Source organism: Strongylocentrotus purpuratus, unplaced genomic scaffold (assembly GCF_000002235.5).
Source record: "Strongylocentrotus purpuratus isolate Spur 01 unplaced genomic scaffold, Spur_5.0 spur5_contig_856, whole genome shotgun sequence".
Lineage (NCBI taxonomy): Eukaryota > Metazoa > Echinodermata > Echinoidea > Camarodonta > Strongylocentrotidae > Strongylocentrotus > Strongylocentrotus purpuratus.
In genome coordinates this window covers 566,989-594,886 of record NW_022145564.1, presented here as the reverse complement: position 1 = coordinate 594,886, position 27,898 = coordinate 566,989, and the positions used below count along the sequence as shown (strand labels likewise).

General features: G+C 36.7%; 1 protein-coding gene across 1 annotated transcript; it reads right to left on the bottom strand.

Moving 5' to 3' along the window:
- Positions 1 to 727: 727 nt before the first annotated feature.
- LOC579464 (guanylate cyclase soluble subunit beta-2-like) lies at positions 728 to 21,787 on the bottom strand. The gene is made up of 13 exons (XM_030996729.1): positions 21,752 to 21,787; positions 19,175 to 19,248; positions 17,905 to 17,999; positions 9,191 to 9,454; positions 8,522 to 8,694; positions 7,528 to 8,059; positions 6,494 to 6,657; positions 5,678 to 5,834; positions 4,851 to 4,999; positions 4,236 to 4,382; positions 3,251 to 3,405; positions 2,508 to 2,671; positions 728 to 1,266 (listed from the first exon to the last, which is right to left on the bottom strand). The coding sequence occupies exons 1-13, from the start codon at positions 21,752 to 21,754 to the stop codon at positions 1,049 to 1,051; spliced, it is 2,295 nt and encodes a 764-aa protein (XP_030852589.1). The 5' UTR covers positions 21,755 to 21,787; the 3' UTR covers positions 728 to 1,048.
- Between the last annotated feature and the right edge of the window lie 6,111 nt (positions 21,788 to 27,898).

The window sequence follows — 27,898 nt, the reverse complement described above, 5'->3', positions numbered from 1 at the left end:
ATAAGTCGAAATTGTAATCGTATGTGCTACGACATGCATGCTGGTCTAAAGGCATATTCTTGTTTGTATGATAATAATGTTATTACGATATTGTTATTATTATTATTTGGTTTCAAAAGCGCTTTTAACAAAGTGTATCACAGCGCTTATGAATCATTTGAATAATAATATTCTCCTCTCATTTTAAAACTCTTTGTGTTACTTTTCTGCCTCTTCATTTCCGTATTCCAATTTTACGATTACTTTTAAAATAGATGATCTCAAGACTATTTGTATCCGTTCACCTATGACCACTTTGGTCTTAAGGAAAAGGAAGAGATAGGGAGGGTGGATTTGTTGAGCTTTGTAATGAAGGGGGGAGGGGGGTATGTAGATTATGTACAGGATTTTGTTTTCGCTCTTTATGTTAACAATGTAAGAGCAGTGATAATACAAAGACACATAATGTACAACTCTTGTTAACTTTTGTTCATTCTAAAATTAACATTGATAAGTATTGTAATTGTAGTTTAAATGTAAATGAGCTGAGAATTATATCTTCATTGCATGATCTTGATGATAACCTGCATGCACAGGAATATGAAACTCTAACTTCTTATGTGCACTAGGTTCTTACAAGACATGGTTAAAAAGGTTCCAGTGTTTTAAAAAGTAAAAATCTTTCACTTTTCGGCCAAATCTCAAAATCAGTAACATTTTGAGGCATAAAAATATATCATTAACAAATCATTCTTCAGATGTACCAATGTCATTTTTTTTTAATCACAAAAGATATGTTTATTTCATGTATCTACCTTGTATCTGAAGGCCCAAATGGAAATCAGTCTTGAAACTGTTTGGAATTTTAACCGTGTATCAAAGAAGATATAAATTCATTCAATTCAATTCAGATATAATTGAAAACTCTAGTTGTATTTACAGCACTTCAGAGATGCTTGCACAAGAAAATTTACAATAACAGAGATACTTTAATGACATTTGTGGCGCCTCAAGTGTTTGTAAATGGTTTGTAACACTTTTCAACATGCTTTCATTTAGCTGCACTCATTTAAAGCACAGTGCACAATGCTGAAGAGGTTCTTTTCTCGGTTACATCGGACGATGGTGATGTAGATGTAGATGCCTGGGTCTCGACTCTAGAGGGCGCTGTTTTGCCTGCACTGATCGCAGTGAGGTCGTCTTTATTCGTAGACTGTTCGTAGTTCGGTTCGTTGATGATCACAGGGGCTCTGACTTTTTCATCAGGACATGTGCGGGCGTCATCTCCTATAGAGTCGTACAATAGTGTATTGGGACCAATATGGAAGCATCGTAAGCGTGAATAATTCCTGTTTTATTGTGTTTTCTTATACACTGTCGCTCATAAAGTTGGAATATTTTAGTTTTACCCCAATTTATGGAATTATTTTAATAGTTGATAAGCATAGTAGCATGCACATGATTTAGCAGTCACGCAAAACACACATTGGCAAATTGTTATTCAATAAAATCTGAGAGTGTATACTATTATCTAGATCTATTATTCTTAAATTATTTTTTAAATAATTCCATCGATTGGGGTAAAACAAAATATTCCACCTTTATGAGCGACAGTGTATATATATATATATATCAGGACAACTATCCCCTGGACCACCACCCCGGATTACTACCCCTAGGGCAATTACCCTGTAGGACGGCTATACCCCCGGGACAATTACCCTCTAGGATGAGTTTCCAATTGCTAACTATCCCCTAGGACAACCACCCTCCAGGGCAAATACCCCCGGACAACTGCCCCTAGGACAACCACCCTCTAGGACAACTACCCTCGGACAACTATACTCCCAGACAACTACCCCCTAGTATAGTTGTCCGAGGGTAGTAATCCTAGAGGGTGGTTATACTAGGGATGGTTATCCGGAGGGTGGTTGTCCAGGGGGTAGGTGTCCTAGAACCCTCTATGTCAATTAAGAGAGAGTTTATAGTAGGCCTACTACGAACTTAAATAAAGTTGAGTACAATGCATGGATTCACTATGTTGAAAGAAACAGTCTAGAATCAATTTGGCAAAGGTGATTATGTTTTACCCACCAAATGATGTATACTGTGGAGTTTTGGAATAATAGAGATTTAGGAAATCTACTCAGTCTTGCTGAAGGTCACATTCACTGCAAACAAATCGGTTATGATGGGACTTCACAAAATATTTTTTCATGAGAAATTTCTTTAATAATTTTGTTGAGTTCTTGAAAAGTACAGGCAGAAAATGATAAAGTTCAAACATTATTGTTCATCTTTTCCATTGCAGAACTCATCCTATTAAAATGGAGACGGACGATAGCTTAATCATGCTTGAATAGACATGTTTAAAGTAACAGAATGAATCGAAATTTAAGTCAAATGATAAATAATATATATACAAACAGTTACTAAACAGATGCTAAGTCCTGATTATATGCGTATTCAAGGTTCACGGTTCAAGGTTCAAGTTCAAGGTTTAAAGTTCAAAGTTCAAGATCACATACCTTCATCTGAAGCTGAGTCTGAAGCTGAGTCCGAAGCTGAGTCTGTGTCGTCATTATTGGTCTGGTTTGATCGAGCAATCACAAAGTGTGTCATCATCCTACCCTTACCTTTGATCTCCATCCCACCTCGGGCCTCGCATTCGAACCCTTTACCCTTGATCGCTCTAGGAACCAAGAAACAATTATAACAATCAAGCTTGGTATTATAAAAAGAATAAACATGTTTGCAACTCCTCTCGCAATTCAATTAAACGTCATTTTCAATTTCCTTATTTATTATATCCGATATAAATCATAGATGGATTACGCAATACTTCTTTGTAATGTCCGCACGTTGCAATAGGTGATATAGTAGGCCATTGAAATGGCCTTAGGTTGATATTTCGAAAGTATTTGCGATTGCCATGAATCTTGTATTTAAGATTAATTTTGCTCGTGTATATCTCTAACAAACCCCTCACAGTAACATGTTTCGTTTGTAACTAGCGCAAACACATTACGCAACCCGAATGGAACACCAAGGGGTAATATTCTGGGTAATTTTGCTATGAAAAATAGTATTTTTAAACAAAAAAATCACTTGACGTGTTACGTACAGTGACGTACACGGCAGCAGTAAAATATTTGACGAATTAAATCCCGGAGCAAATATCGCGTATTTTAATATCGACTCACTGTCCCACCCTAGTGTGAAGAAACCTCTTACGTACGCCTTACCTGTAGAAGGGCTAATGTGAACTCACCTGTAGGTAGAAGGGCTAATGTGAACCTTTCCCGGTACACTGTGGCTCTCCATTCTCGATGCCGTGTTCACAGTATCGCCAAACAAACAGTATCTAGGCATCTTAACACCCACAACACCAGCTACTACAGGCCCGGTGTGGATACCCACTCGAATCTATGTTGATGACAAAAACAAGGAAACAATTAAGAATTCAGCCTTTAAGGTATTAGTTTTATTTGCCGAAAGGCTTTGAAATCAAGCAATAGCGAAAGGAATGTTGAGAAAAAAATAAAGAAAGAAACAGAGAGGGCCGAGAGAGAGAAAAAAACAAACTATGAGGGGTGGACGTAACGGGTAAAAGAGGGAGATAGACAGAGAAAGACAGGGAAAGATGAAGAGAAAGGGAGAGAGAGAGATAGTGGGAAGAGGAGAGAGAGAGAGAGAGAGAGAGAGAGAGAGAAGGGAGAGAAGAGATGAGGAAAGATGGATTGGGTAGACGGGGAGGGGCGCAAAACTTAAACAGATTTTTTGAACAACCATACTTCTTCGTGATTATACTGAAATACAGACAAAGGTATTCCTAGTATTAAATCAGCATTTAAAGTAAGGAGGAGTGGTATCATCTAGAGAGAGATACAACTTACACAAATATACCTCTTCCCTAACAGTAATTTGTTTTAAAGTGCATACATTGACCTCCCTGTAATAACTGATTTTGAAACCAATTGGTGTTTGATGATTCTCTTGCCTGACTACTAAACAAGTATGTATATGCGTGTAATTAAGCAACCAGGAGACCAACGGTTTTAAGTCCTCTCAGATGGACTTTGTAATTGTAATGACGGTTAATACCTTAATTACCAAAGGGCAGGAGTGCATTAGCTTGGTTTCGAACCCGGGACCTCCCGGTAACGAGACAAATGCTCTACCACTGAGCCATCGCGTCCCCTTTAACAGTCTGAACTATACTTAGATACCGTTACTATATTCTAGTATCATCCTACCTGTATTATCTCTCCGGTGACAGGCGATGAGATGCTCTTAACCCCTTCAACCTGCCCGAGACCAAAGCATGCCACCTGTTCAGCATGAGTTTCATTAGGGATAGGCAAGCCTCCTACCGTCATGTAGGCATCCCCGATGGTTTCAACCTTAAATAAACGCAATTTATTTTAAAAGTGTTTATACCGTAAAATAACGATCATTAACACATAATGTTCCCCCTAAGGAATGCACGTAAGTATTGCATTTGTGTTTAATTCATGGTAACGTTAAAGTTTAATACTCAAAACCTAAGTGAAAATGGTGAAGGAAAGTGCTAAAAAGATAAGGCATTTTCAATTAGAAATTCGACTCCTTATTAAAGCAGAAAAATATCAATCATATGAGGTAATGTACAAATAGCTGCGAAGGTAGTTCAATTTTTTATAAAATATTTGTATTATAGGTAGATGCAATGATATTGCTAGAGTAGGTTCGTTTAATTGATCAGGTAATACTTAAATAATCACTTATTTATACCGAGTACCGAATACCCGTGACAAGATACGCAACTTATTCCGTTGTTAATGGGGGGGGGGGGGCGTGGCTCCTGAACTGTATCTTCTTGTATTGCTTACCTTATAGACATTGTGTACGCTGGTGAGCTCATCGAAGACAACATACATCTCATTGAGCAGATGAACAATCTGAATAGGATCACACTGAGAACACATGTCGGTGAAGCGAACTATATCACTGAAGGAAATAGTCACCTGCTGAAACTCACCTAGAGAAAGAGAAAGAGGGTGAGAGAGTGAGATAGAAAGAAAGAGAGAGAGATGGAGAGAGAGAAAGGGAAAAGGAGAGAGAGAGAGAGAGTGTGTGTGAGAGAGAGAGAGAGAGTGGGAGGGAGAGGGAGATAAAGAGAGTGAAGGAGGAGAAGATGTTGGAATGCATGTGTAGCAAACCACATTGTATAAAGTTAATGTAAGAAATGATCACTTACTGAAAATTTAACTACATAGAGAAAAGGAGAGGAGAGAGAAATGTTCAGAAAGAGAGGGGACCTCACACATAACTATTTGTGATAAAGTGAAATCAGAAAAATGTTTCGACCCCATACTCTTTGATCCTTTTCGAGCAATCTTAGATGATTTTCTTAATGCCAACGCCAACCCCAAAATATATTTCAATAATTAAAAAACGCACATTTGGTATAAACAACAACATATTTTTATTGATCGTCACGTAGCCTAAACGTAGTTCAACTATGTCTTTGCTATGATTTCATCTGGGACCCGTTTCACAAAGCCTTCTTTCAATGACACATGAAAATAAATCAGTGATCAATCTGTTAATAACCAATCAGAAGCAAGGATTTCAGTAGCTTATAACAAAAACTCTCTTTGTCACTGATGACAAGTTTTATGAAATGGGGCCCTGACCATTGATTGACTTATCGTACCTGCCTCAACCTTCTTCCCATCCCGTAGATCATTAGCGACCTCTTTCGGCAGCATTGAGTAGAGTAGTGTATCAGTTTTCTTCTTCTCTAGTTCTAGGTCTCTCATGAGCGTGCGCAGTTCTTCTTTCTTCTGCTCTAACTGCTTCGCCAACTCAACCTAAAAACAATTTATGAAATATAAATATTTTGCACTTTGTTAATTTGCTGGAAGTGTTTTAATAATAATAATAACAAATAATTGCACAAAATAATAATGTCAAATTACTATAATGAATATCAATTATAATTTCTAGAATTTAATGGGCGAGCTCTTTTTTGTTAACCATTACTTGAGCTTCAAGACGGCAATGCATGCATGTTTAAATTTTAATTAGATCGTGCGTGCCACTGGATTGCACAACCCAGTTCATGCTAATTGATCTTCATGATCACTTGGCTTCGTTGACGTTATTACACAACATCCATAACCATGCTTGACATGCAACTCATTGATAATCATAGTGATTGAGTGATGCAACTCCCCTAATACATGGGCGTCATTCCTTAAGTAATACCTATTGTTCAGGGGGATGAATGAATAGATCATCCCTTCCCCTGAACAATAGGTATTACGTAAGGATTGACGCCCATGCACTAATATATAGGTAAATTTCATTGTGAAACTTTTAGAATTTTAGAATGTGTATTTAGAATGTTCATGAGGACATCACTTTAGACTTGAATCTTGATGTTGCCATCAAGTTAATTAACATTGTCCTGTTTAGAATAATAAAAAAACACCACACAAATAGAATTAAGTGTGACGTATTTAGTAACCTCCGCGATTCTTTGTTGATTGAACAGGATGAGGTCACGTGTTAGATCATGTGATGCGATGTCTGAAAAGTGCATCTTCCTATCCCTTAGGTCATTCAGTGACGTCAGCTGGGGTGAACAGAGGAACACATAGAGATGTGAATCAGGCATCCACACCATCTGACCTGAGATTGATGACAAGGAAAAGGAAATGGGGAATTTATTAAAGGGAGTGTGTCATACTTTCATAATAGGTGGATACTCTGCTATTTATTGACTCGTTACTCCTCTTCTTTTTAGGGTATTTCTTTTTCCTTTTATTTTTTCTTCTGTATTGTTTTGTCCCAAATTGTATTGAACTCGTGCAATCATTTGTCAAATTACTGCCCTCTTACATTTGATTATGTACGTCTCTCTAAAGTAAACATATTCTGTCCCGGTCATTTGTCCACGTCTACCGGGAACCTTTATGTACTTTTACCCTTCCTCCTTTATTCAGCTGCTTCTCTTTCTAGAACTGTCTTTCTCCCTATATATATATATATACGTATATATCTCCCCCCCCCCCCACCCTCACTCCCACCCCTCTCTATCTCAAGCTCATCATTTTTATTATCCTTTGAGTAAAAAATAAAAAAATGAATAAATAAAATCACCCTTTCAATGACCATGTAAAGCAAATCAAATTATTCCTGCAGACCAATTTATATTCAAGACGTAATTGAGTTTGCTAAGGAGCGGTAACCCATGCAAACATTGCTTTTCAAAAAGTTTATCGCTTTCAAGTGTCGAACGTATTATTAAACTTGCCTCTTCGTACATCCCGTTGCAATAATTTTTGTCAGTTCTATTTGTTTTTTTTTAAAAGAAAGAACTTTGATTATATTTAATTTGATTTCATTTTCTTTTCGTTGGAATTCACAACAAGTTTTAGAAATTAATAAAATAATTCGACATGGGTGCAAACACGTATGGCAGGGAAAATGAGCGCTGACGAAATTCTTTTCATCACGAGCATAATTCATTTTCATGAAATGAATCTATTCATGCATTACCTCTGAGAGAGAGGACCGGCATGTTGGGAGCCATGGCTTCTTTCTTCAGCGTCGCCATGAAGATCATGTTGAGAAAGAGAAAGATATTCTCCGACGTCAACTCAATCTCCGGGTGATCAAGGACTAAAATATCCTTGAGTGTAGCGCCTTCATCATTGATCAACGGACAGAACTGTTGCAGCTTTGATCCAGAGTGCATGATCACCAGGTCATCGTTGAAGAGGATGTGGTAGGGGAAGGTCTTGCAGAATGTCTCAGGATCTAGGAGAATCCTAGCGGGGATCTTCGGTTTGAAGTGACTGATCGGGAGGACACGTTTCTCAGAGATCTCGGGGAGACATTGGTCTCTTGCCACTTTTCCTTCGGCCAGACTTTCTTCAATCCCGTTGATATCCATTCCTGAGAAAGGACATCGTTTAGCGGATCCGTTCCGAGCGAGAACCAGATTATTCTTCACAGATTCGTTGCTTGGTGGCCGATAGTCACCCCCACCGATGAGATGCGAGGTCCCATCAACAATGGAGGTCCATTCCTAAAAATCCCAAAGAATATACCCTGATGATAAATTTCCTCAAAAGATCCCTGTTGTTGCCCCCCCCCCCCCTCTCCACCCTTACCTTTATGTCAATGTTATATAATTTAGCAACAATTCTTGGAGCCCACTTCACTTAAAAAAAAGAAGATTGTCGTTACTCTCTTCACATATTCAAAAACAAAAGTATATTAAGGGATATCCATTTCCAGGATTGAGTTCATATGGAATTGTAATAACGTAGTCGGGAAAACAAAATGTTTGATTTGAGTTATTAATGTATCGTGCGCGCACACCCACCACACATACACACGCACTCACCAACACACGCACACACAAAAACACACAAACCCACGCGTGCGCACACCTACAGAAAACAAATAGGTTAACCAGGATATTAAGAGAAAACAGTTTGCACTCCAAAGCAAAATGGTTAAAAATAATTCGAGACTCAATTTTTACCTCTTCAGTTACAATGCCACTAGTTCCCATCGGAGCTAGATCAAACTTGACGAAACACACGTGAAACTTGTAATGGTCCTTTAGTATCCCACAATACTCTGCCTGGTCATGTGATAACAGCTCGATGTCCACTTCCGTGTTAAAGATGATTCGCCCGACCGCTTTCACGCATCCTTTTAATGAAATTCAAAATAAAAATCAATGTAAATAATAATGAAGGTACAGCATTTCCATGAGGATTAAAGAGGATACTATTAGTATAATTATACGTAAGCTAACAATATAAATATAAAGGAAGCATATTAAAGATTGATAAACTGATATTCGGGGCATATATATGTTCTTAACAAAGAATAAAAAGGGGGAGAGGTACACAATAACGAAACAAAATGCATTCGAACTGTTTACATGGCAGACTACTATATGAATGTCTGCTTGAAGAAGAAAACAAAATATCCTGGGTATTATCATAATCCTTCAAAGTTTACTTTTTGGCCCCTGAGAAATATCAAGAAAGGCCAAGGTAGAATCATCAAGTCTACACAAAAGTGTGTATCTTCCATGATGTTAATTCAAAGGCACGGATACAGAAAGAGTTTTAAAAACAAATGCAATTGAAGTATTGATCGCCAATGTAATAGTGTGACTGTATCCTCATTCGGATATTACCGTAGACAATGCTTCCGAGGCCGCGACGATTTGAGTAGTAGTGAAGGATCATTTCATCATTCTCCAGCTCCTCGACTCTGAACGACGGGACGGTCATCTTAGGGTAGAGGGTCTTCATGTACACACTGTGTAAGAAGTCCAGGTTAGCCATGAAGTCTGAGAGGGTACCACCCAGAGCCCGAAAGAGGGCGTCGTAACCACATCGCATACACCATACCACCCAATACACACCGAACGTCTCCAGGACAACGTTACCGTCGACACCTACGACATGAAATATGAGTTATAAAATATTATAAAATGATGACGTAGATCCTAATTAAAACGCATTAGTTATTTAATTTAGATCTAGATCAGTCATAGATGTAGACCTAGAATTAGCAATGAACGGACGGACTTTGAGATGAGGGTGATTTATCAAATAACAAGGATCCACGTCATAATTTTATAAAACAAATAATACACAGCATTTTGTTCGGGCATTCGTAATTTTACCCACACTCAGTACCTTCTAAACAGTCCAAACACACTTGGCTATTGCCTCGGGCGTGTTAAACTGTTCCAGAGGTACCCTGTGCGGGTAATTCTTACTAATGCCCTCACTGCTGTGTATTATTTTTATATTAATCATTTCTGGTCATCACTCTATTTATACAGGGGTTCTCAAAGTATGGACCGCTATTTTAAAGGAAATTTAAAGAAAAATCTAAAAACTCAAAAGGGATGTAAAAATCCTGAAAAGTGAACATTATTTGTTAAAGGTAATACACAGTTTTGGTATGGGGTCATGAATTTGGTTCAAATGAAAATATTGGAAGCATAATGCGATCCTACAATTTTCAGTGATCGTTGTCGCGGTTGAAATCGAGTCTAAAGTTATGAAATTGTAAATAATACACTCTTTATGTTGTATAGCTCCCTCTCAAGGTCAAGATATTAATTAAGCTATAAAACAATGTTTCTTGACTAAAATCGACCGACTAGCTATTCCGGTTTTGAAGTTATGTATCACAACTACATATTCTGAGATTTTCATGGTCGCAACTACAATTGTACAGCCGTAGGCGCTATTTGAAATTGATCAACATTTTATATTCAATTTTTCTCGAAAGCAGAAGCGTTTTAGGGGCTAACTTTTTGTGGTTATAATACATTCACAGGGGCATCCAAATATATCCACCCAATTTTCAAAATTTCCCAAAACTTTGTATTACCTTTAAGCTTTAGAAACATCCAGATGGATAATTCATTAATGTGGGCATCATACCATTGAATGTTTTCCAGTTGAAGTTTCAAGTTTAAAGGGCGTGTTCTGCTATTGTTGAATGAGATGGAATGTTCAACCTGAGGGCTTGTTGTTCTCTTTGAAAGGAACACACAATGTGGGTAATGCAATTTGAATTTTAACGGATGGATTAGAGTTTTTATCGCTCACGACGGCTATACGGGAACCCTAAGGCGGACCCCTGGACCCCATTATTGAAGATATAAATGATTCCCAAGACAACCCGCTGTTGTATAAAATGATATTAATAGTCCCATATTTATGAAATCATGAATTCAAAATGGGAGAATTCTAATGGGGTTTATGTTAACGAGACGGATCTTTAAAAGGAAAAGGGGGAACGAACGTATTTTAGTTCTCTCGTGCAAACCCGTTCGCTTTATTCTCGATACTGTACAATTACACTATGATGATGGGGGTAGCTGACGGCTGCACTTTCCTTTGCCACTACACCACCCTCTTCTGTTTGATTTGATCACAGAGGCAATTAAAATTAACGAGCATCGAATACAATTTGAGGAGTAAACAAGAAAAGGAGAGGAAGATGGAAAGGAATATAAAAAATGAAATAATTTGTAATTTGATTATTCGACCCTTTCGACAGCCGTAACTATTAAACACTGCCCACTTGCATTTTGTTCAATCTATTCAGACTGGTGCCGGCTGAACGTTTCCAATCAAGCTAGAGCAATCAATGCTGTGTACATTTATAATATTATTTGCTCGCTTGTGTTATGTTTACATAACGAAATGGATGTAAAAAGAGGGTCTCTACCTTACTTTATATTTTATTTCATATCCCCTCTACCTAACTTGACTTTTACGACTTTTATTTGTACCTTTAAATGTGTTATTTTTTTATAATGACGGTTCTTGGAATTTATTGCTATATAGGGATAGTGATGTTTAGATAATTACTCCACTGATAGACTCGCAGGTCCATTATAGTACACCAAGGTCTTTCCAATATAAAAGTATTTTCTATCTTAAATTTCTGACTCGCCCAAAACACACCCAGTAATTGATTTGCAGGCGATGTGGTCAAGCATCAATAATTTATTTACAAAATGGACAGTCCTCTTTTTAACTGTACAATTAAGTTAGTTTATCAAGTCGTGTCAGGAAAATTACAAGGACGGTGTAATGAGAAACTACTGAGAGAAGACAAATACAAATTGAAAGCGCATCATTTAATGGTGGATTGCAATCATTTGACGCTTGATCATTATTATACGAAATTTGCTAAGGAGTGTATTATCATGTATTGGTTAAAAGGCTAACACATGTGACATTCAGTAAGTTGTTTAGTGCACGAGCATGCAATTCCATTTAGGTTTGACCCACCTAAACCATTTGATTTATACGACTGTGATGAAAGCTGGTCGGCCTAAAAGTGGCCGACGCTTCTAGCTCCCGGAAACCCAGAGCACCAGAAACATACCCAGTTTTACACATTCTAACCTTGCTGCAAACCTATGAAAATGGAAAATAAAAAGGGGATATTTACTGAATTTCTATCGCGAAAAGTCTGGTCACGTATACGGCCGTAGACCGTCAAACAATCATGAGAAAAAGAGTGGCAATTCCTCATCTCTAACGATGTATTGATTCCCGTGGAAAATTAAAACGAATTCTGATAAAACTTATGTGAGCTCTGCATGTCCGATTACAAATGGCTCATTGTGATTATGGAACCCTTATTTCCAGCTTATCTACCTTCGTATATCACTCAAAATTACAACATGTTACAGCACATGACTGACTCGAGCATGTCTATCATCAAGATTTCACCTTGCAAAATAATTAATATTACATCAAGACTCGAGGTCGCAGCCTAATGCAATTGCATGGTATAACAATGAGCATGGTATAACAATGCTTTGTAGGATATTCCATTGCGAGACCCTATTAGTAGCTACCTTTTAGTAGCCTGCAAAATTGCGAATTAAGCCGAGACATTGCATAGATTTATGACTAGTTTTTCATAATTTTTGTCTTAAAAATTTCGCCATATATTATATAAGTTGCAAAACGTACACAATAGCATGACCAAAAATCTTGCGCCACAATGTACTGATACAGCAGACTCTCACCGAGAGCTCTAGTGGGCCAATCAAGTGGTTCACTGCATCTCAGAATGAATAATAAACAGCAACAAACTTAAAGGTACTATGTCCCTTTTGCAGCCAAGCTCAAATTCTTTAGAACTTTGCAGGAATTATGAATATGTCATGTAAGTCCTATCTGTGAAATTTAAATGTTAGTAGTGTCCCAATATTCAAATTATGCAAGGAAACATGTTTACTTGCGAGACTTCACTGTCACTGACACTATTAAGTGACTGACTGGCTTTTTTCTTCTTTGATAATAACATACTTAAAATGAGCTGTAAAGGGTACATGAGCATTTGTCTACATCAATAACCCACTTCTTGTGATGGCCAAAATTTAACTAATTGAATCTTTGCGCAGCATAAAACGTATGACCATTCAGTACAATGGTCTGAAAATCAAGACTATTACTTATTGGCTCTATAGCTCCTAAGGCGATTTGAAAACTAATAGTCGTTATTTTCCCACTTGAAGACATTTACAAGCCCCACCTTTTTAGGAAAGTTCTAAATTAGTATTATCTTTCAAATGCTGTTGGAATTTAACCTTTTAATTGTTTGGCCTGCAAATGGGACATAGTACCTTTAAACACGAAATGAGAGTCTAAAACAAAATGACGTCACTTCAAGGAGGTCTCGTAACTCTTGGGCAGTCATCAATACTTTATGTATCGCTTAAAAGACTTAACCTTTCAATGAAAATGGACGTTGCTCGTGGGTTCAAGTTCATTAAAAAATCGCATTATTATATTGCTGCGAATGGCAAGAAAATGGTCATTGTTATTTTAAAAAACGTGCATATATTTTGTTGACGCATTCTAAAGAACTTGCTCATTTCTACTTACCTAAACCTCAAATGCGTTGCACCCTGACAAAAGCTCGCACAAACTCGGTTTTGCTTTGCTTTGCTTTGCGTTGCTTTGCGTTGTTTTGCGTTGCTTCGCTTTGCTTTGTTTTGCTTTGCGTTGCGTTGCGTTGCGTTGCGATGCGTTGCGTTGCGTTGCGTGACTTTGCTTTGCTTTGCGTTGCCTTGATTTGCTTTGCTTTGCGTTGCCTTGCTTTGCTTTGCTTTGCGTTGCCCTGCGTTGTTTTGCGTTGTTTTGCGTTGATTTGCGTTGCTTTGCTTTGCTCCTGCGCGGGATTATGTCCCCTTGCTTTAAATTAATAGGGCACGATCGTTCAGTCCATGGATTTATTATCAATAATCAAGATATCGATTAATCCATTTGCATGAACCACGTAAATTGAGGTTCGTCTGAATCCACTTCTTTCTAGCAGAGAGTCTAAATCGTATATGGATTCAAAACTTGAAGTGAATTGGACTGCAAACTAATCTTTTTGATTGACGGGTACTCTCTTACTTTAGACATTACGATATACCTAGTTCAAGGGCAACCTTCATGTCCATTATCAACCAGAGGAGCTTGTCACTCTAGCGAGGGGACCATGAAGACGTACATACAACTAAGATCTTTATCCTTACTATATATATGACCTTGTTATGACAAGTACTTCGGGATTAGTATGTGGCAGGTGAATAGCGTTACGAGTGTTCTCTTGGGAATGTTTTGATCATATGCTTTTAGACATGTATGCATTAACTATGACCTTCTCTCGTCAGAATGCACATTTTTAAGAAGAGAGAACGAAAGATGTAAGTGTCAGTTATATCATCAACATGTTGACACTGAAGCAATGCATTTAGTTTATTTATCATCGTTATTATTGTTGTTTTAATTATTGTTAGTAGTAGTTGAAATCATTATCATTATTATTATTAATATACTCATTATCACTGTTAGTATTATTATTATCATTATCATAATAGTTGTTTTTATCATCATTATAAGTTTGTAGTAGTAGTAGTAGTAGTAGCAGTAGTAGTATAAGTAGTAGTAGGTGTAGTAGTATCAGTATTACTATTCTTATTGCTGTTGTTGTCATATACTGTCATTGTTATTGTTATCATTATCTATAATAATTAATGATATTCTTTATTTGTATTTTTTGCTAGTCGGTGAACCTAACAACGTTGACTTGGACTTTACATACGCGTTCATGGGATATGATTGCTTTTAACAAGCAAGCGTCTTTTTATTTCTTTATATATTAGATGTCGTCAAATAGCAAGTCCCTGATATGACAGACAAAACAAAACCAACCATGATTGATCTTATAACAATAATTAAACAAATTCAAGGGGAAAAACAGGCGGAACAAAGAAAAGAACCCCTGTTGCTATTTGCAGGTTAATTTAATCAAACTCTCTACTGTTAAGGCTTGTCAGTTCACCTTGACTTGACCTTCTACTTTCACTGTCACCATCCCGAGACATTGTTTTAAATGACCCTCACAATATTCAAAAGCCAGATCTGATTATAGTATAGTTCTTATCAAGCATCGGGTTGTGAAATAAAGTTATATCTTAAGTGTTACTCGGTTTCTCTTTTACCGAAGAAAGCTTAAAATACGTAAGCGATAAAAGAAAAAGCGTCGAGTAAAACAAGATCTGACGTAGGAAAATCTGCCGAACATATTATATTGTCTTATAAGAGATAACTCTCTTTCGCGAAAATATCTTACAGCTTGCTTTATAAATTCGAAGTAGCTCACAATATCCTATTCATGTTATAAAGTATACTTGATTTTGTTTGTAGCCATGTTGTTTGTCTTGTTATTTACTATGAGATGATTTTTGGAAATAATATTTAGCCCTCCACAGCTACTTTATTAGTGAAAGTCGCGATAACAAATGAACAATCATAAAGTTTCATATCTTTGACTCACTTGGTTTCAAGTCGGTTCTCTCTTTTTTGTATACAAATACAAAAGGAATTTACTACCACTCAATAACAAATGTTCTATACATACCACACAAATTATAAATATATCTGCATTATCATGATATCGACGCCCTTTTCTCCTTTCCTTTATACCAAATACAAAAACCCTGCATCTCAGTTTTTCTGAAAACAATTTGTTGCTTTATCAATGCTTCTATGCAGCTGAGTGCACCATTTCTCCTTTAATAATAATAAAAGTGGATTCTTGTATAGCGGGTGTGTATGTCAAACTTGACACTCCTGGCGCTCCACATCTTTCTTTAAAACGAAATATAATATCTTCTCTTGTTAACATGTACGTTCATACAGCAATTATCATGCTGTTTCATTATCTCGTTTTCTATGAGGAAATGGGCTACAACCATCATATTCCTTTTCATTTCTGGCCTTCATCTTCTATTCAGGAATAATAAATGAGATCTTCAGAAATCGGCTTGGCTTTTCATATCTTGCATTAATGCACACATTTCAGATCGCTAGGCCACAATTGTGATGGATATTATTATTATATCTTATGTATTTGTGGAATACATCTCCTCAAGATAATATCTCTATGAAGGGTTATATTGTGAATTTAAAAGCTTCTGTCGACAGCGCCATTATGGCAAAATCTGAAGATAAGCCGTAGCAAGTATACTTCAAAGTGATACTGTCATTAAAAGACGCATCGAGAGTTTTATTTTCTTCTTCTTCTTCTTCTTCTTCTTCTTTGTTCTCCTCCTCTTTCTTTTTGCTCTTTTTCTTCTTTTTCTCCTTCTTCTTCTTTTTCGTCTTCTCTTTCTTTTTCTTTTTCTTCTTCTTCTCTTTGTTCTTCTTCTTCTTCTTCTTCTCCTACTTCTTCTTCGTCTTCTTTTGCGTCTTCTTCTTCTTCTTCTTCTTCTTCTTGCAAACGTACGAGATATGACGATTGCAATCAGTGCAACATACTATTTGTGAATTTTTCCCAAATTACCTAAATTACTAATCTAATATATTTGGAATTGATAGCGTTGAATATAATTGATCTACTGGAAGTATATCACATAATTATCAATATATCAAACAGTTTGTTCTATCCTCCCGATAGTCAATTATCTATATCATAATGATGAATTAACAACAAAGTTCCGTTCTCGAGCTTGTTAATTGGCTTAATTTCAGTGATGGAATCCTGCTCCCATCCCTGATGAATGTCCACCTCTCATTACGTGCTAATTGACTTGTTAAAGCGAAGGTGATTTACTGGGTAGGCGTATCCCTTGTTGATTACTAGACGTAGAGGTGACTTCGTGATCCTCTTCGCGCTAATTACTCACTCCGGCTTGGGGGGGGGGGGGGGGGGGGGGTGGAAGGACAGAGTGCTTATACCTCTGCTTTTACCTGATCATGACAATAATTTTGTGTGAATAGCAGGTCATATCACACAATAGTTATAGATATAGTAATATCCTGTTGTAATTTATATGTAAAGGGATAGTTGAGTCCTGTTGCAGAGGGCGCTACACAAAATATTTTGTGAGATAATGAAAAAGTGAGTGTTAAATTTGAAAGAAAATACAATTTAAATGACATAATCATCTTTGTTTGATAAAATTTGAAAAATCGCGCCGACCGATATTTCGCTCCGTTTGGGGGGGGGGGGTATGGGGGTCAATGAGCACTACATTTTTTTTTCATTTGAAAAAAGTGCCGACAAATATTTATTCATTTATTTATTTATTTATTTATTTTTATTATTTTTTATTTATTTATTTATTTATTTATTTTTTTTTTGATTTATTTATTTTTATTTTTTTGTATTGTTATTATTATTATTATTATTATTATTTTTTTTTTTTTGGGGGGGGGGGGGGAGAAAGCACCCCAACAACAGTTTTCCTTTTGTTTTCTTCTTTTTGGCCAGCCCAAGGCCCCCCCCCCCCCCCCCCCCCCTAAATCCGCCCCTGATGCGAACGGCTCTTAGGTGAGTTGTTTTTCTTCCGATTATTGCTTCTGAATTATATATCAACATGAATATGGATATAACATGAATTGTTTTAAAACTTGATGATAAATTGTTGAAATTTTATAAATAGCCGTTTTGTGGCTCGGTCTAGACAAGTTGTGCTAGTCGTGTAGTCCCGTCTGTACTGCATTGCCTGGCAGGGAATAGGCCATTTTCGTAATGTAATCAATTTTAATACATAAGTCTTTGTGAAGTTCCTCAATAGAAATTATTTCATTCACCTGTCTAGTATTCGCAATAGTCAGAATGCAAACTGTATTAAGTGTGGCAAGAACTAATGTATGCAGATTGGATTCTGTCTATTTAAATACTATTATTTTTATCAGGTGAATGAAATAGTTTGTATCGAGGCGTCATTGAGAACACCCGTTCTGGATTTTAGTACCTCAGCGGTCACCCCGCTGTTAATATAGTAGCTTCGCGATTTTGCACACGAACCGCAGATTCTCCGTCTGCAATGAGTTTGCGAAAACTCTCTACTTTTGAACTTACCCAGGACCTCTGAAGCGGCTCCAACTATCTGGTATGTGATGGAGTCCGGGTACATATCGAACTTGACAAACCGATCATCCACACCGGCTTTTATCCTAGTAATATCAAGAAATTGGGATATAAACTCAGAGATTAGATAAACTCAGAGGTCGGATGGACACACGCCAAATGTATTTCTCAGTGTATAAAATAGAAGTAGACCACATTATGAGTTCAAGCAACATGTTTTCGTCTGTTAAATTAAATCTTTGTTTCTCATGATGAAGAACCTTCCGATAGAAATCAACTTAACCATTAAAGTCATTCTGAATTTTGTATATCCTGCAAATATATCGACGGGTCGGATCACGAAAGTGTAATCAAACGGAAACTTAAGGAATACTTGCTTGACATAATATTTTACTGTAGGCATTTTATTAGCTTGAGACGGAGTCAGAACGTTAGAATTCGCTTCTTCGATTTTGTTGTTCTTTACTCACATATTAAACAATTCTTCGCAGCCAGCTCGTTCGACAGAATTTCATTTTATTTATCAGTCTATGCGTTAAAGTCTGGCTTAAAGATATCATGACAGTGAATTTCGTTTTGCGTCATTACTATAAAGTTAGATATAAGCTGAGACTCGTTTCCTTAAAACGAGTCAGAACGTCAGAATTCGCTTCTTCGATTTTGTTGTTCTTTACTCACATATTAAACAATTCTTCGCAGCCAGCTCGTTCGACAGAATTTCATTTTATTTATCAGTCTATGCGTTAAAGTCTGGCTTAAAGATATCATGACAGTGAATTTCGTTTTGCGTCATTACTATAAAGTTAGATATAAGCTGAGACTCGTTTCCTTAAAACGAGTCAGAACGTCAGAATTCGCTTCTTCGATTTTGTTGTTCTTTACTCACATATTAAACAATTCTTCGCAGCCAGCTCGTTCGACAGAATTTCATTGTATTTATCAGTCTATGCGTTAAAGTCTGGCTTAAAGATATCATGACAGTGAATTTCGTTTTGCGTCATTACTATAAAGTTAGATATAAGCTGAGTCTCGTTTCCTTAAAACAGTATTCTGCTTTTATCCAATGCAACATACACTGTCCCTTCATTTCAATGATTTTCCAGCTTCTTCCCTAGGGCATCAAAATCATCACACTTATACCTATAGCCTAGCTTATCGATCAGTATATATTGATTTTTTGATTTGCAGGAGAAGTCTACCTTGACAACTTTGGTTTATTAAAAGCAGAAAAATTAGAAAAACGACAAGTCCGGGCAATTACCTTATTTTCTCCCATGTTTCGTTGCCCCATTTCTCCGTAACGAGATCTTTGATGCTTACGTTCACACTTCCATACTGTAAAGATATAAAACAATATTTTATATTAGTGTTTGCTTTTCAAAATAAGATTTAGATAACATTTCATTACTAAGAAAGAAGCACATCACCAGTATAAACCCCAACTTAAGAGGGCCGAACGAGTGGAGGGGGGGGGGGGGGGATTTGTAATTGCAGCCCCTCATGATGTAGACCTATGACAAGTTGTACTTACCTCCCCCCCCCCCCCCCTTTTTGTTTTACATCGCCGATCCATTATAATGGAAGCGAGAAGGGTTAACATATCAGAAAGTTGGATGTGCCAATAGTAAAACATTTAAATGATGTTAACCTCCGTGCTGATTTACACTTTAACCAAAAAATAAATCATGATACATTCTTCAACGGACATCTACATGCTAAGCATAATAACTTGTTATTAACACGAATGCAAGGACTTTACAAAATCATCGTGATGCAATTTCAGCAGCCTTGGGTCTTGACGACGTTTCTTAATTTTGTTTAAATTGAAAATAAATCAAACTAATTTTTATCAAAACGTATGATCGTTATACTTTTATTTCATTCAATCTTTTTTCTTATTGCTGCTGTTGTCGTTGCATTTATGCAACATTTCGGTGTTCAACAATTCGCATACTTAACCCATCCATAGCCGCATCTTGAAATACAGCAAACTATTTTGTTTTTAATCAAGAAAAACAAAATTAACAAACAAAAGATAAAATATATTCACAAACAATTTCAGCCCTGTTATACATAGGTACGCTCGTTCAATACCTCGTTGTCTTCCATTTTTTTTTAAAGCAAAATGATGTAAAATCCATTGTCAATATTGAAACCTCTTCTTCTGTAAGAAACGGAGATGATATATAACTCCTTAAGAGCATACAGCTGTCAGGAGAAGATAGGATTATATGTTGTCGGAAGCAATACATGATCCTTGCCTAAATTGCTACGGCAAGTAATACAAAACTTGCTGTTAAAAAAAGAAGACGGATTTTTGTTATTGTTATTAGGGGGGGGGGGGGGAGGAATATTTTTGCTGAGACAATTGACATTGAAATTTTAAAAAAGGTGTTATTTCCTTCTCTGTCCACTACCAAGCAACAAGCGGGTTTTCCAGGATTAAAGAAAATGTTGTTTCTTGAAAACAGCAAACTAAAAAAAGGCCAAAATAAAAAATTAACAAAGAAACAACAATAAGCAAACACTATCATCCCTGGGAGATAGGTAGTTTGTCCAATTCCTTGTTTTTAAAGCAGAATGATATAAAGAAAAACATTTGTTGTATTGTCATTTCTTCGTCTGTAAGAAACAAAGGTGATATATAACTCATTAAAGGTACTATGTCCCATTTGCAGGCCCAAAAAATGAAAAAGTTAAATTCCAACTGCATTTGAAAGATAATACTAATTTAGAACTTCCCTAAAAAAGGTGGGGCTTGAAAATGTCTTCAAGTGGGAAAATAACGACTATTAGTTGTCAAATCAAATTTAGGGCTATAGAGCCCAAAAGTAATAGTCTTGATTTTCAGACAATTGTACCGAATGGTCATACGTTTTATGCTGCGCAAAGATTCAATCAGTTTAATCTTGGCCATCACAAGAAGTGGGTTATTGATGTAGACAAATGCTCACGTACCCTTTACAACTCTTTTCATGTATGTTATTACCAAAGAAGAAAAAAGCCAGTCGGTCACTCAATAGTGTCTGACAGTGAAGTCTAGCAAGTAAACGGGTTTCCTTGCATAATTTGAATATGAGGACACTGCTAACGTTTAAATTTCACAGATAGGATATACATGACATATTCATAATTCCTGCAAAGTTCTACAGCATTTGAGGTTGGCTGCAAAAGGGACATAGTACCTTTAACAAAATTAAACAATTTCGATTCAACGAAATATATTTCATTCTCTCAAATCCACTCGCCTATAATACAAATAATTTTATTATTAAGTTTACCTACGTATCAAGTGATCTTGGACTTATATTGTACTTTTGTATTGCCTTCCTCTATTTCCTAGGCAAGTAATCACATTATAGGACTTTTTAGATTGAGTTAACGAGAACGGCGTCCACTGATCATGTTTGTTCATGACAAGCTTTCTTTAAAAACACTTATTCATTTTCCTTGATATCAAGGATTACCATTGCTTTACAACAGGAAATAATTTCTTGATATAAAGAATTAAATTGTTGATATCAAGAAAAAAGAATAATGTTGAAACGGCTTGCCATGGACACACATGATCAGTAAATGTTCACGCCATTCTCGTTCACTCAATCTAAAAGTCCCTATTGTACTTCAAAGAGGAAACTGCTTGATCAGGTTTTTGTGATTTTAAATTACAAGAAAAATTCACAGATACTGCCAATATAAATAATTATGGGGATTAAATCTCATTGATTTCTTCCTAGAATTTTCTGTAACGATTTCTGTAACGATGATATTTCTTTTGCATAATCTCGTCTGTTCAACTAAACGTTTCAATTTAGTTTAGAAGAATATTTCGACTTACCATAGCAGAAAGTCTGTTTACCTCTTTTCACTCGACAAATCGACATCGATGATCTGCGAAAAGTGTCCGATCTTTGGGCCTGAAAGCAACTGATATAGTCGATAGTGGATGAGGAGCATAGCTAGCTACCTACCGATCGCATTATACCAATGAGCGATATCTCATGATAACGGCATTAGGAACACAGCGTGTGTTACCATGGTAAGTGATGTAAGTATCACCATGGAAACAAGCAACGTGGAGATTGGTTTGTTCGGCAGGATGTAAACTAGCATTCCCTGTGTGCTAATCATCCTTAGGTAATTGTTGGGGTTGGGGATTTCGTCCAGAAATTATTTGATTATTTAGTAACAATGTCAAGGTTAACCAAAGGGAATAAGACTAGGAAGGTTGCAAACCTTTCTCATCCATTTACATTAGGTATCAATAATGGAAACAAATTTTAAAAAGAAAAAGAGAATACAATATTCATAAATGGGTGTAAATCCACCACAATAACATTTTTTGGGGGGTATAATTTCTATTAATTTAGAATACAGTAGAATAAAAATATTTTGTACCCCCTGCTTTCGAAGAAAAGAATTGTACTTGCAACAAGTAATAGATAAAGTTTGACTACTCTAAAGCATTCGACAAAATTCACCACGACAAATTAATTGAAGGCTTACAAAAAATTAATGTCGATGATAAGAACATACGTCTCATATCTAAACTTTACTGGGAGCAGACAGCTGCCATAAAAATTAACAATGACATCACAGGTTACACAAAAATCAAAAGAGGAGTACGTCAGGGATGCGTAATGTCCCCATCTCTGTTCAACTTGTGCACAGAGTTGGTATTCAGGGAAATTTCAGATATGAAAGGTGTTAGTATTGGGGGTGTAAATATTAATAATTTACGTTATGCTGATGACACTGTACTTTGCGCAGAGAATGAAGCAGATATACAACATGTATTGAATATTGTCAATGAAGAGTGTGGTCTAAGCATGAATGTCAAGAAAACTAAGTCAATGATTTTTAGTAATACAGAGAATAAGCCTAGAATATGTTTGAAACTCGATGGACTATCATTGATCAGGTCAGTAATTACATCTACTTTGGACAAAATATCACAGATGATGCCAGATGCGAAGCAGAAATAAAAATAAGAATAGAAATTGCTCGGAATACCTTTCTGGCAATGAAAGGATTATTAACAAATAGAAAGATGACATTTGCGCTTAAGTTGAGACTAGTAAACTGCTATGTATGGTCTGTCCTTTTGTATGGAGCCTAAACATGGACAATAAACAAGGCCATGGAAAATAGAATAACATCTTTTGAAATGTGGATCTACAGATGAATGATGAAAATATCCTGGAAACGAATGAAAACCAACAAAGAGATATTGCACATGGCAGGGCGTAAAAAAATTGCACTAGTATTAAGAAGAAAAAAATCAAATACTTTGGTCATGTTAAAAGGCCCCAAAGCCTCTTAAAGGTAAAGACCAGTTATGGTCATGCGATTGCATTGTGAAAGAAACGTTGTGGAATCGATCAGAAAAGGTTGATCATCTAGCATGTAGAAGTAGACCTAGAGGGAGACCCAGAATCAACTGAGAAGAGAATGTCAAGAACTGGAGTGGACTAAAACTGCAAGAGCTAGTGCAGAATAGAGAAGATAGAGTGAAATTGAGAGATGTTGCAACAACCTCCGAACCGAAAGAAGATACTTAGATAGATAGAATTAGACATGGTAGTCGAATGTTCGAATTAAGCGTACTCATCAAAACGCTGTATTTTTCATGCAGATATTTACACCAGAAATTCAAAATGATACGCAATACTGATGCTCAATGAGAAATATTGAATATTGAAATAATCGTGTCAAATCGTGTCAGGGGTTGATTATAGTCCTGTGAGTATCGGGAAGAAAAAGTGGAATTAATTATTTGACCGCTGATACTAGGTCATCGTGAATGGAAACTGTTTCAAGGACAAAATGCCGGCCTTTTTAACGTGTAATAATAATAGTTGTAACGCAATTAACTTTTAAAATAAGATAATTACCTTTCTCCGTTTCAAAGGGCAACCTGTGGCGCCTTTGTGAGGTCGCTCTGATAATTAGTTATTGTTAAACAACACCGAGAGACAAACAACTTCCACATGTCGGTACGAACCTTGCTCCTGTAACAACAGCTCCGCAGTCACACCAAACATGGACAACTTTAACTTCAACCCTGTTGTACCCAGCAGGTACCCCTTTTCACACCTCCGAAAATGGCCCATATTGAAATCTGATAGGAGCGCCGTTTCCTTCGACAAGTGCCCAATTCTCTTCGTAACAATTTGGCCTTCTCCATTTTCATAAGAACCCCAATTCATCCCAGGCGAATTCCCCCTCTTCAGGTACAAGAAGTGCTCCTAACCACCTCTTATAAGTACCCCCTTTACCCTAGCTGTTTATTGGCCCTTTTCAAATCTGGGAGGCGCCCCTTTTCTGACAAGGGCCCCTTTTCTTTTGTAGTAAGTGCCCATTATTCATTCGTATAAGTTCCCTCTTTTAATATTTGTCGAGTGATCCTATTCAATCAATGACGTGACCCTTTAACTTAGACAATTGCTAAGTATGATTTTTAGCAGTATCTTGGGCCCTGTAAAGAGTAAAATAATATACTATTAAAATCTTCCCAGATTGTGTATTTATCACAATGTAGGGTATATTACCAATGATTAAAAGTATTACATTATTTTTCCAATACGTCCCCTTTTTTGTTGGTGCCTCCCCCTTATTTTGAAAAACGCGTCGCCGCCCCTGCACCCTTTGCTAAGGTTTAGGATGCAGTGATTTAAAATCCAAATAATATAATTGCTAACTACAAAGTATTTTTCGATACTTACTGTTAGACCTTCACGTTAACAAAATAAAATGTCTTGTATTCCGTTGTAGTTGAATTATAATTTGATTTTGATAAATAACTTCCACATGTATCAAAGCAGTAACGGGGCGTGACGTATTCTTTTCCTGTGTCAGACTTAAAATCTATTCAAGGAACCTGGCTAAAGGTTCGCAGGCGGTTTTCATTCGGAGTATTCCGAGAAGAAGAAGAACAAGAAGGACAGGAAGAAGAAGGAGAACAACAACAACAACAACAAAGGTAACAACAACATCGACAGGGAACCCAGGTTCTAGTATAAATATATTTAACATCTTGCACGGAAGTGGAAAACTGCTATTGCGAATTAGAATTCTCGCCTTTAGACTAGGTTTTTTGTTGTTGTGTGTGTGGGTGTGTTTGTGTGTGTATTTCATGATTCTTTCTTTTTAAAAGGTCGTTAAGGGGAGAGATATTTAACCAGGATAGGCATGGCATTGTGTGCTTACTCTCATTCACTTTCTTTTCCTAGGCACAACTGTGATAGCTTGAAGAAGTTCAAGTCGAGATAAAAAAAACGTTTCCACGCTGGAGCGGAAAACACGGCTAAATTATTTCCAACCTTTTTAGTTCACGTTTGCATAAAAAGCAGAATAATCGATATCAACCTCCGAATCAATAATCCCTCTACTGGAAAAGGGTTCATTCAAATATAAAGAGTAAATTTAACCTAACACAATGCATGCAAAGGGAAAGAGTATTAAAGTAAATTGTATGCGGCGAGTCGCTTTTACATTTGTATTATAAATTAAATTATTTTATTTTAGTTGTGTGTTGTTCTATTGTCTTCGATGAGTGGCATATCATGACGTTAACGCAGTAGACTCGCCCTCTCCACCTCTCTCTCCCCCTCTCCCTCTCTCCTCTCTCTCTCTCTCTCTCTCTCTCTTTCTCTCTCCTCTCTTTTTCTCTCTCCCTTTCCCTCCTCTATCTGTCTTCTCTCTCTCTCTCCTCTGTCTTCCCTCTCTCCTCTCTCTCTCTCTCTCTCTTTCTCTCTCTCGCTATCTCTCCCCCTCTCTCTATCTCTCTCTCTGTACATGCGAATAAGTGCACGTAAACTTACTAATGATAAACGATTAACTTGAATAGCATCTTTACAGTCGAAGATCCGGAATAAATAGGCAAGATTAATGGGATGTACCCATCGATGTAAGGTATTAAATGTGTGATTTGAATCCTAACAAATCAGTATTGATTGGAGATGAACTGAGGTAGTTGCTCTGGAGGATTCGGAATATTAAAAGGATATTGATGTGATATGATGCCATTTGTACGCAAAGTGTCATATCTAATGAGTTATTACCTGCCCTTTTCACGCTCATAGAGGCAATACACCCGGCGCCAATACAAATCACTATGATAGCAGAACTATAGATTTTGCAGTTTTTTTTCTAACGTCACTCTCGCACGGTGCGTCAAACATTACGCTAATCACTGACGCTGCCTTGCGTCTGACAAAATGACGCTTCATGTGAAACGGGCTTTACACAGAAATAGCTAATTAATGTCGTTGTTATATACTCTAACTGATTATATATGAAGACCATAAATGAATGCGTGAATCTACATTTGCACTTTTTACTTTACATTCATTTTCTGTAAGTTATTACTCTCGGGTGATGCGTCAAAAACGTCGCCAGGTGATGATGCATAGGCGTATGACGGAGATAAAGGCCAGAATTTAAAAAGGAGGTTTGTCGACAAAACTAGTTTCATGTGCGTCATATGACCTCCTTTGTGAATTCGGGCCAAAAGGTTTGCCAGTCAGTTTGTTTTACATGGCTTCTATTGGGAAGCATGTACCATTATGCTTGAAGGTAAGCATACAGAGGACCTCTTCGAAGGACTTGGTTATGAGGATTAAGGCATGAATGAAGCAGGGGGCATCAATCCTCTTTTTTTTTGGGGGGGGGGGGCACTGAAATCAGAGTGTCCAAGTAGACTAGTAGAGCGTAGTGAGCGGAGCATTATACGGCTTGGGGGTCAACGTTTGGAGCTCGGACATATAGATATATACAACAATAGTTGTTTCCTGGTTATTTATTACATAATTGGTAATTGATTTAAAGGGATAGTTGAGTTCTATTTTTAGACCGCAAATGCCTTCAAAGTGCATGGTTATTGCTCTAATTCTTATCTATGACATTTATAGTGCCCTTTTTAGAACCTAAAATTGCTATGAGGTAATTTTAGACCCCAAAATGTGTGAAATTTAGCCAATACGATCATACCAGTTTAGCTCCACTTTAAAAAAACACGGTGACCGTTAATTAATTATTTAATTTAAAAAAAATAAATACATGAGCCGGCTAATTGTGGGTAATATAAGCCGCACGAAAATGCCAGTAAAAAGCCAACATCGGCATTGGCAGAAATACGACGTAAAAGGCGTTATTTCGTTTTTTTCAACGGTTTTTTTCAAATTTTTCAAAATATCTAAAAGTTGTGGTGGTACACAAGTATTAGAAATCGTTATATTTCAGTCGTCTCTGAACCGATTTTGATCAAACAAAGATGATTTCGTCATTTAAATATTACGTTCTTTCAAATTTGACACTTATTTTTCATTATCTCACAAAAAAGTATTGTGTGTAGCGCCCTTTGCAACAGAACTCAACTATCCTTTTTACTTGTATCAACTGGTCTAATGGTCCACTTTGGTTTTATGGGTTTTAAACTAGAATCAAATAGTTATGTTGTGTTTAACTGGTATTAATTAGTGTAAAAATTTAATACCAGTATGGTTAATTAGTTTCAACTGGCCGTTTGTTTTCAGCATGTACCAGTAGAGTCAATGGGTTTCAACTGGTATACCAGCTGCATGAATCTAGTTAAAACCAGTTGAATAAACTGGTACATATTCCAGTTCCTTCAAATTGATTCAACTGGTACCTATGGTGGCTCCTAAGGGACACGCAAAAGTTTAACGTTTACCTATGCAACAATTGTTTCTTTTTTTTACGTCCAAGACGTGAAAATCAAAATAATTGACGTATACCTATGCAACAAATTTTTCGTTTTTTTACGTCCAAGACGAAAAAATCAAAACAAAATTGACGTATATACATTTGCTTGGTAATTTTTCGTTTTTCTGTACTCATTGGCCCTGAAGTAACACGCAGACGGGAAAATCTGCTGGAAAATCTGCGACCAATATTCACGTCTGAATATAGGTCAAATTTTTGCGTTTGCTTGTCCCTTAGGAGCCACCATAGGTACCAGCTG

Excerpts from the sequence above, each read along its gene's own strand:
- LOC579464 (XM_030996729.1), bottom strand. Across the intron at positions 8,060-8,521 it reads GTGGCATTGTAACTGAAGAG|GAATGGACCTCCATTGTTGA; the intron begins GTAAAAATTGAG and ends TGGGATTTTTAG. Across the intron at positions 3,406-4,235 it reads TCACCGGAGAGATAATACAG|ATTCGAGTGGGTATCCACAC; the intron begins GTAGGATGATAC and ends TCATCAACATAG.